This window comes from Scyliorhinus canicula, unplaced genomic scaffold, assembly GCF_902713615.1.
Source record: "Scyliorhinus canicula unplaced genomic scaffold, sScyCan1.1, whole genome shotgun sequence".
Taxonomy (NCBI): Eukaryota; Metazoa; Chordata; class Chondrichthyes; order Carcharhiniformes; family Scyliorhinidae; genus Scyliorhinus; species Scyliorhinus canicula.
In genome coordinates, this window is record NW_024055449.1 from 81598 (window position 1) to 92195 (window position 10598).

Genomic DNA, 10598 nt, shown 5'->3' on the forward strand with positions numbered 1-10598 from the left:
GATGGAAACAATGCTTTGAATGCGAGCATTTGCAGGTAATTAAGTCTTACAGAGACAGGGGTATAGCCTAGTTTGCGGGCTACTTGAATAAATGTACATTTCTATATATGGCCTCACGGTAGCATGGTGGTTAGCATCAATGCTTCACAGCTCCAGGGTCCCAGGTTCGATTCCCGGCTGGGTCACTGTCTATAAAACCTTGCACTGCCACTGGACCCTCTGAAGTCTTTTAAAGCCAATGAAGTACTTTTGAAACATATTCACTGATGTAATGTAAGAAGCTGTAAGTACGCATGTGTAATCACATTTAGTTTTAAAATTGTTATTTTCATAGTGTATTCACTGTCATTGGTAACAAGGTCAAGGAAGCCCTTTTATACCTCTAACACGTGGCTTCCTGCAGCCATTTCCCCTTCTGTACCTTTTCTATATTAACTATGTATTGATTTCATAGCAAAAAACACTTTTATACCTCTAACACGTGGCTTCCTGCAGCCATTTCCCCTTCTGTACCTTTTCTATATTAACTATGCATTGATTTCATAGCAAAAAACACTTTTATACCTCTAACACGTGGCTTCCTGCAGCCATTTCACCTTCTGTACCTTTTCTATATTAACCATGTATTGATTTCATACCATAAAACAATAATTACATTGATGATTATTCAGTGGTGAACATTAATTATCATTAGTGAATTGGTGTATTCGGTAATTATATTGCAAAGGCTAGATCTTTATTTTTAAAAATAACACCTTCAACCAAAATGTTTCCAGAAACTGCAGAGATATCAGAATTTGATTGAAAAAGTAAATTACTCCATAATTTTGTGAAGTTACTGGACATCATATTCTGCCAAGACTGTGTGGGCCAGGCAGTAGAGTAATGGTATTGTTACTGGGCTAGTAATCCAGAGACCCAGGTTAATGATCTGGGATCGAATCTGCCTATGATAGATATTGAAATTGAATAAAAGTCTCAAAGTATAAGTCTAATGGTGACATTGTCGATTGTTGTAAAAACCCGTCGTGTCCTTCAGGAATTCTGCTCTCCTTACGTGGTCTGGCCTACACATTACTCCAGATCCACAGCAATGTCATGGTTGATTTGTAAGTGCCCTCTGAAATAGCCTCACAAGACACGCAGTTCAAGGGTAATTGGAATGAGCAGTAAATGCTGGTCCAGCCAGTGACGCCCACCTCCCATGAATGAAGAATTTTGAAGAAGGCTCAGTGAGGTACAGTGAAAAGTATTTTTTCCATATAAATTTAGAGTACTGCTCCAATAAAGCTCAAAGGAAACTTGAGAAACAGAACCTCATACTTGATCAGGCAATTTATCTTTTATTTGTATAAATTTAGAGTACCCGATTATTTTTTTTCCAAATTAAGGGGCAATTTAACATGGCCAATCCGCCTAACGTGCACAATTTTGTGTTGTGGGGTTGAAATCCACGCAGACATGGGGAAAATGTGCAAACTCCGCACGGACAGTGATCCAGGGCCGGGATTCGAACCCGAGTCCACGGTGCCGCAGTCCCAGTGCTAACCACTGCGCCATATGGTGCCCTGTATTCATTAAAAATTACTGTATTAATTAGCTAAAAGTCTGCAACAGATGATTAAATAAGTGGTGATCATTAATTGAGTTACAATTAGTGAAACAATTTTTTTAATGCATTGGACGTGGGCGTCGCAGGCTGTGCCAGCATTTATTACCCATCCCTAATTGCCCTTGAGGGCTGGTAAGAGTCAACCACATTGCTATGGGTCTGGAGTCACATGTCGGCCAGACTGGGTAAGGACGGCAGATTTCCCTCCCGAAAGTACATTAGTGAACCAGCTGGTTTCATAGACTTTTAATTCCAGAATATTTATTGAGTTTAAATTCCATCAGCTGTGGTAGTAGGATTCAAACCCGGGTCCCCAGATCATTATCCTGGGTTTATGGATGACTAGTCCAGCCACGATACCACTACACCACTGCCTCCTCACTGTGTAACTGGTTAAAGCTCTTTCCACAGTCAGTTCACTGGAACACTCTCACTCGGGTGTGTGTTGTGTGGGTCTCAGTGCTTTTCCAGTCACACTGATGTTTCCACAGTCAGTTCACTGGAACTCTCTCACTCGGGTGTGTGTTGTGTGAGTCTCGGGCTTTTCCAGTCACACTGATGTTTGAAATCTTTTCTCATTGAGAACAGAGAAACATTTCTCCTTCCACATTCGAATGATGATATTCAGGGTCTGATGAATCAACTGACTTCTGTCCGACCTTGATGCAATATTTAGTCTCAATTTACCGAATACAAACCTTCTATTGTCCCGTAAAAGAGTTTACAAAACTACGGTACTGAGGACCCGAGTTTGAAACCCGGCCCTGGGTCAATGTCCGTATGGAGGTTCTGTTCCTCGAGTTTCCTTTGAGCTTTATTGGAGCAGTGCAGGAGGCTGTGGACAGAGTGGGAGTGGGGTAGGGAATTAAAATGTTAAAATGATCAGAAGCTCAGGATTATGTTTGCAGACTGAATGGTGATGCTCCACAGTCACCCAATCCAGATTTAATCTCCTCAGTGTAGGGGAGACCAAATCGTGAGCAGTGAATACACAACACTGGATGGCAAGAAGTACAAGTAAATCACTGTCACCTGGAAAGTGTGTTTGGAATCCTGGAATATGGGAAGGAAGGCGATGAACTGGTGTTTGTTCCATCTGTTGTGTCTGCATGGAAATGGTTTACAGTGATGTTCATAAGAACACATGAAATGGAAGCGGGGGGAGCCTATATGGATCCTCGAGCCACTGCATTTCTTGCTGGCTGTAACCTGCCCGTTCAGGCATCATTCTGATATACTTTCCCGTATCGTCCCCAGTCCTTCCAGATCCATTTTATGATATGGATACATTAGCTCAACAATCCTGTGAACTAATTTAGTCTGGCCCAGTGTCACCGAGCTGAAATCCAGTCTTTCTCTGACACATTATTCTTAATGCCACAGCTGACAGGTTAAGAGTTTAGCAGTAAGTGGAAGAGGCAAGTTTGTAGATGCTCTGCAGTGTTACAGACTGGCTCGTTGGATCTTGTTCTGTCCCATCTTACATTCAGCTAACAGTAAAATGACTAAAATGCTGCAACACACAGGCATTTGGTGCAACGGTGAATTTGCTGCTCAGATTAGTTAAAGTCTCCATATTGTAAAATGGATCTCGAAGGACTGGAGAAGATGCAGGAAAAGATATTTGAATTATGCCTGAACTGGCAGGTTATACCCAGCAAGAAAGATTGGACAGGGCATCACCTTTTCTTTGGAAAAGGGAATGAAGGATAGCCTGATCCTGCAAGATTATGAAAAGGTTTGATATGATAGACAAGTGGAAGATGTTTACATTGGATAAGAATAAATATGAGTTAGTCATTAATGAATCTAATGTGCAGTTCAGAGGGAGATCACCCACACACTTCATGTGTGCAAAGAAATGGAGCCGGTGGGTAGCCGGGAAGCAATAGAAGCTGCGGAGTGACCTGGGGAGGCTTCAGAAAAACCCTGAGGAGGCTTCAACTCCCGAGGAAAATGTTAACGGTGCGGTCTTAACGGGCACCGAACAGAGTGAGAGCTGAGCGGTGACAGGCCCGGGTTACCGGCTGCCACCTTTACACAGGACAAGGAGCCGCACGGCGCATGCGCTGCCAGCCTGGACCGGATACCAACTCTCCCGGATTGACTGACTGGAATCTCCAGGATTTTATTTTATTCATTTGTGGGAGTCACTGGCTGGGCCAACATTTATTGCCATCCCTAATTTCCCTCAAACCGAGTGGCTGGCTGGCCATGTGGGAGGGCATTTAAAGAGTCAACCACATTGCTGTAGTTTGGAACCGTGTCGGCCAGACCAGGTAAGGATGGCAGATTTTCTTTTCTATTCATTCTCGGGATGTGGGTGTCGCTGGCTGGGCCAGCATTCACTGCCCATCCCTAATTGCCCTTCAACTGAGTGCATCTCAGAGAGCATTTTAAGAGTCAACCAGATGACTGTAGATCTGGAGTCACATGTAGGCCAGACCAGGTAAGGATAGAAGATTTCCTTCACTGAAGGACAGGAGTGAACCAGATGGGTCTTTGCAACAATCGACAATGGTTTCATGGTCACCACTGGACTTTCAATGAATTCAAAATTTTACTTTCTGCCTTGGTGAGATTCATGCCTGTGTGGCTGGGAAATCATTAGGACAGTAAAGAAGATTTTTATATAATTTTCTTTGAACATTTCTCTTAAGCAGATATAAAAATTTTGAAAATGGGATAAAGGTTGATTGGCTGACAGTCAATCACTGTCCTGTAAGGTAATGAGTCCTTTTGCTTCCCAATTGGCCGAGGAAGGCAGTGTGTCACAAGGATGGATGTGTTGACCGATTAACGGCTGGAGGATAGGGGCAGGTCATGTGATCAAACCTCCAGGAATACATTTAATCAAAGTTGGCGAGGAGAGAATGTTGTGAATTTCTATCCTAAACTGACAGTGAGGTTTCTGTAAATTTACAGGATACTGGAAGAGGAGGTTTAACAGACGGGAAACGCAAACCAAACGTCACATTGCGATCTGACAGAGTCACTCGATTCATCAGAACCTGAATTTCAGCAGCATCTGGGTGTGGAAGGTAAAAGGTTTGTCTGTTCTGTCTGTGAGGGAAGATTTCAGGTCTCAGTGTGACTGGAAAAGCCCCGAGATTCACAAACCCTGGTTAGACCAAACCTGGAGAACTGTGTTCAGTTCTGGGCAATAAACCGGAGGAAGGATAGAATGGCCTCAGAGGGAGTGTAGCACAGATTTACCTGAGTGATATCTGAACCCCCCGGGGTTAAATTACACAACTAGATTACACAAACGAGTCAGAGACATGATGGCACAGAGAAGGGCATTCGGCCCATTGAATCCATACTAGCTCACTGGAGCAATCCAGTCAGTGCCATTCTCCTGCTCCATCCCTGTATCCTCGCAGGTTTATTTCCCTCAGATCCAATTTCCTTTTGAAATCAAATGATTCATTGTGCCTGTTTTCAAACTCCCTGATAGGCAGCAAGTTTCAGGTCATTGCCGCTCACTGTGTAAAAACATATCTCATATCACCTCATATCTCCTGTACCTTTTACATACAAACTAGGATCAGGCCACTCGGCCCCTCAAGCCTGATCAGCATTCAATAAGATTGTGGCTGATCTCATTCTAACCTCAATTTATAACCTCAACATTCTAACCTCAACTGAGGGGCTGTTTAGCACAGGGCTAAATCGCTGGCTTTGAAAGCAGACCAAGGCAGGCCAGCAGCATGGTTCGAATCCCATAACAGCCTCCCCGAACAGGTGCCGGTATGTGGTGACTAGGGGCTTTTCACAGTAACTTCATTGAAGCCTACCGTGACAATAAGTGATTTTCACTTCATTTTTTTTCTTTCAACTCCACTTTCCTGCCGACCCCGATAACCTTTCACCCCCTTGCCCATCAAGAATCTATCCAGCTCTGCCTTAAACATATTCAAGGACTTTGCTTCCACTGCCTTTTAAGAAGTCTTACAACACCAGGTTAAAGTCCAACAGGTTTATTTCAACAACCTGTTGTTGCAAGACTTCTAACTGTGCTCACCCCAGTCCAACGCCGTCATCGCCACATCGTGACTGCCTTTTAAGGACGCGAGGTCCAAATTCTTACAACCCTCAAGAGAATAAAAAATCCACATCTCCATCTGAAATGGGGGGCCCCTTATTTTGCAACAGTGACCCCCTTGTTCCAGATTCTCCCTCAAGAGGAAACATCCTCTCCACATTGACCCTGCCAAGACCCCTCAGGATCTTTTATAGTTCAATCCAGGTTTTACCCAAAACTTTTAATCTGTGACCTGACTGCTTGTACGATCAGTGAATGGAAACAGAGTTTCTTTGTCCACCTGATGGAAACCTCGCATAATCTTGTGTACCTGAATCAAATCTCCCCTCAACCTCCTTTGCTGGAACCATTCTGGTAAATTTCCTCTGCACCTTCTCCAAGAACCTTCACTTCCTTCCTTTTTTTTAAATTTTAGAGTATCCAATTCATTTTTTTCCAATTAAGGGGCAATTTAGCGTGGCCAATCCACCTAGCCTGCACATTTTTGGGTTGTGGGTGCAAAACCCACACAAACACAGGGAGAATGTGCAAACTTTACACGGACAGTGACCTGGAGCTGGGATCGAACCTGGGACTTGGGCGCTGTGAGGCAGCAGGGCTAACGGTCTGCACCAATGTGCTGCCCACTTCACATCCTTCCTGAAGCGTGGTGACCCGAGCTTCATAGAATTCCTACAGTGCAGAATCATAGAATTCACAGTGCTGAAGGAGGCATTTCAGCCCATCAGGTCTGCACTGGCCCTTGCAAAGAGAACCCTCCTTCAACTTAAGCCCACGCCTCCAGCCTGTCCCCTGGAACCCAGTGACCCTAACTAACCTTTGGACACTAAGGGGCAATTTAGCTTGGCCAATCCACCTAACCTTCACATCTTGGGACTGTGGGAGGAAACCCGCGCAGACACGGGGAGAAAGTGCAAACTCCAGACATAGTCACCCGAGACTCGAATTGTACCCGGGACCATGGAGCTGTGAGGCAGAAGTGCTAACCACTATGCCACCAGAAGCATAGTTTCAGCATCAATATTTCAATTTATGAAGCTCAAGGTCGAATGTGCTTTGTCTTAATATGTCTTGTACAAAATCCCTCTTCACCTTTTTCTCTCTCCTCCCAAAGAGGTCAATTTGGTTTTATGACAATCCAGCCGTTTTCATGGTCACTTTTTCCCAGTGCCGGCCCCACAAATGACCAGAATCATTCAGCAATTTCACAACCTGCCTTTGTGTTTTTGTGGGTTCTCTCTCACTCCCTATTTTCTGTTTTAAATCAGTTTCACAGGGTGTTCGAAGGAGAGGTTTCAAAGTCCGGAAAATCAAACCAAGCATCACGCCAGGATCTGACAGAATCCTCATTTTATCATATCCTGAATATCAGCGGATTTTGAACATGGAAGGAACAAGCATCATTGACAGTGGGGAGAAACCGTACTTGATTTGTGTGTGTGGACGAGGATTCGCTCTATCATCAGGCCTCACAAGCCACAAATGCAGTCACACTGAGGGGAAACCACGGAAATGTGCAGACTGTGGGAAAGGATTCATTTCCCCATCCAAGCTGGAAGCTCATCGACGTAGCCACACTGGAGAGAGACCATTCACCTGCTCCAAGTGTGGGAAGAGATTCATTGTTTCATCGGCTCTGCAAAATCACCAGCGAATTCACACTGGGGAGAGACCGTTCGCCTGCTCCACGTGTGGGAAGAGATTCACCCAATCATCCACTCTGTCCACACACCAGCGAATTCACACTGGAGAGAGACCGTTCACCTGCTCAGATTGTGGGAAGGAATTCACTCGTTCATCCCACCTGCTGAGACACCAGCGAATTCACATCGGGGAGACGCCATTCACCTGCTCCAAGTGTGGGAAGGGATTCAGTGATTCATCCACCCTGCAGAAGCACCAGCAAGATCACTCCAGGGAGAAACCACTCGCCTGCTCAGAGTGTGGGAAGGGATTTACTATTTCATCCGACCTGCTGAGTCACCAGCGAGTTCACACTGATGAGAGACCGTTTCAATGTCCAGACTGCGGGAATAGCTATAAAACGTCTGGAAATCTGACACGCCATCAACGTATTCACACTGACGAGAGACCGTATAGGTGCTCTCACTGCGGGACTGGGTTCACACAATCAATTCAGCTCACTATACATCAGCGAACCCACACTGGGGAGAGGCCATTCACCTGCTCCAAGTGTGGGAAGGGATTCACCGCTTCATCCTCCCTACTGAGACACCAACGAGGCCACAAGTAAGGGCTGCAATTGGGTTTTGATGTTCCTCACATTCAGGACTGAACCATGTTCGTTTGGGTCGCTTTCTGCTGATAACAAACTCCAGCCCATTTACAGGGGCTAATATTCTGGCTAAAAGTCAAATAAATTAGATTTGTGTAAAATACGCAGTGTGTTGAAACTTTTTACTATCTCTGACACAAGTTAGTTCCTTTTGAAGTATTCTCACTCTCCCCTGTCTCTTCCATCCTCACCTCCAACAAGAAGTGTGAGGAGCTTGTGGAGCTTCTTTGTGACTGAGATTGAGTCAATCCGATCAGCTGCCTCTGCTGCTTCCCTCCCTTCCACGAGCCCACCGGACCAAACTGTCTCTAAATTTCATCCTTTCCCGAGCCCTGAACCCACATCTTTCTCTAGTTTCTCTCCCATCTCCCCTCATGCCCTCTCAGAGCTCATCTTGTCCATGAGACCCAGCTCCTGCTTCATTGACCCTATTCCCACTGAGCTACTGATCAGCCAACTACCCTGTGTCCATGGATATTGTCAACATTTCTCTCTCTTCAGGTACTGTCCCGCTGTCCTTCAAATCTGCCATCATCATCTCCTCCTCAATAAAACAAACCCTTGACCCTGCCATCCTTACAAATTACTGCCCCATCTTCAACCTCCCGCTCCTCTCCAAACTCTTTGAACATGTTGTCACTCCCAAATCCTTGCCCATCTTTCCCAGAACTCCCATGTTTGAATCCTTTCAATCAGGTCCTTGCCCTGTCACAGTTGTGAAATACAAGAGACAATCAGTGGTTAGCACAGTGAAGCAACATTGCTGACGTCAGGGAAATACCATCAGACAGACCCATCGGAGGAGACTGTGAGAGAGAAAATCCTACAGAATCTTAAAATTTACAATGCAGAAGGAGGACATTCAGCATTCGAGCCTGCACCGGCCGTTGGAAAGAGTACGTTGCTTAAGCCCATGCCTCCACCCTATCCCCGTAACCCAGTAACTCCGTAACTCCACCTAAATATTTTTGGTAACACATTGGTTAGCACCATTGCTTCACAGCTCCAGGGTCCCAGGTTCGATTCCCAGCTTGGGTCATTGTTTGTGTCGGGTCTGCACATTCTCCCTGTGACTGCATGGGTTTCCTTCGGGTGCTCCGGTTTCCTCCCACAAGTCCGGAAAGACGTGCTGTTAGGTAATTTGGAAATTCTGAATTCTCCCACTGTGTATCCGAACAGGTGCCGGTATGTGGCGACTCGGGGCTTTTCACTGTAACTTCATTGCAGTGTTAATGTAAGACTACTTGTGACAATAAAGATTATATTATAAAGGGGCAATTTAGCATGGTCAGTCCACCTAACCTGCACATATTTGGACAGTGGGAGAAAACTGGAGCACCTGGTGGGAACCCTCACAGCCACCCAAGGCTGGAATAGCTGAAACAGCAACACACTGCTCCTGGCAGTTGATGGTACAGTGGTTTGATAAATATAACTAGTGGATTAAAAAGGTGTGTCACATGGAGTAAAAACAGAAAATGCGAGATTAATTCAAGAGCACTGGGAGAATGTGCAAACTCAAATAGCTGCAGTGATATCAGAGTGTGGGTGGAGCTGGGCTGTCTGACTTCCCTGCAGCTATTTGATAAACACCCAGTTCTTAAAGGTACTCTCACATGACAATTCTGAATTCTCCCTCTGTACCTGAACAGACACCGGAATGTGCTGACTGGGGGCTTTTCACAGTAACTTCATTGCAGTGTTAATGTAAGACTACTTGTGACAATAAAGATTAGGATTATTAAAAAAAAATGTTCCGGCAAATTTCCATCCCGCCCGCAACAAATGGGATGAAGCCAAATCTTTAAAAGTCAAAGTCTTTCTTTCAATTTGTTGCCGTGCTGTCAGGGGAAAGGGTTAACTTCTCTGCTTGTTTACAAAAGGGGCTGTTTAGCTCACTGGGCTAAATCGCTGGCTTTGAAAGCAGACCAAGGCAAGCCAGCAGCACGGATCGATTCCCGTAACAGCCTCCCCGAACAGGCGCCGGAATGTGGCGACTAGAGGCTTTTCACAGTAACTTTATTTGAAGCCTACTCGTGACAATAAGCGATTTTCATTTCATTTCATTTTTCAAAGCGAAGAGGAAACATTTACAAAGCTTCCCACAGCTTGTGAGCTCCGAAACATAAGTTCAAGGCTGAAGTTTATCTTCAGAGATTGAAACATTTTGGTGCCTTTTCCAATTGTACCAGTAAATTGTGACTCACACTGAAAGGTTTACTTTCACTCAGTAATTAGAACATTTCACTTTCTCAGCACTGACACTTCAGATCAAATCCCAATTGTTCTCTTTCCTTGTAGCTGGTGTGTGGAGAAGATCATGTTCACTGTAGATCTGTCAGCACAGAAACCGCACTGTGATTCTGGATAAACTCAGTCTGCAAGTAGATGAATCTTTTAAACATCACCCAAGTGAAGGTCTTCCCCTGACTCTAAGGAGTGAGATGTCCCTGTAGTTGATGCTGTCCCCTCTGTCACTGCTGTTTTTATTCCATCACACATGTTCCATGGACCAGTCTCACAGCCCAAAAGGGGAGGGCAGGAAGGTGTGACAGTCGATGGGACTTTCTGTGTGTGAGCAGTTCAGCTGGAATTCCATCCTTGCCAGGCACCTTTCTGCTTGCTCAGCAATCAATGGCCTTTTC

The 10598-nt window shown here is 45.1% G+C and overlaps 1 protein-coding gene across 1 annotated transcript; it reads left to right on the forward strand.

The window, feature by feature from the left end:
- The first annotated feature begins 4578 nt into the window (after positions 1-4578).
- LOC119959496 (zinc finger protein 239-like) lies at positions 4579-8050 on the forward strand. The gene is made up of 2 exons (XM_038787733.1): positions 4579-4653; positions 6926-8050. Exon 2 carries the CDS (start codon positions 7042-7044, stop codon positions 7909-7911), a length of 870 nt encoding a protein of 289 aa, XP_038643661.1. The 5' UTR covers positions 4579-4653; positions 6926-7041; the 3' UTR covers positions 7912-8050.
- Positions 8051-10598: the final 2548 nt, after the last annotated feature.

Excerpts from the sequence above, each read along its gene's own strand:
- LOC119959496 (XM_038787733.1), top strand. The coding sequence starts at position 7,042 with ATGGAAGGAACAAGCATCATTGACAGTGGGGAGAAACCGTACTTGATT.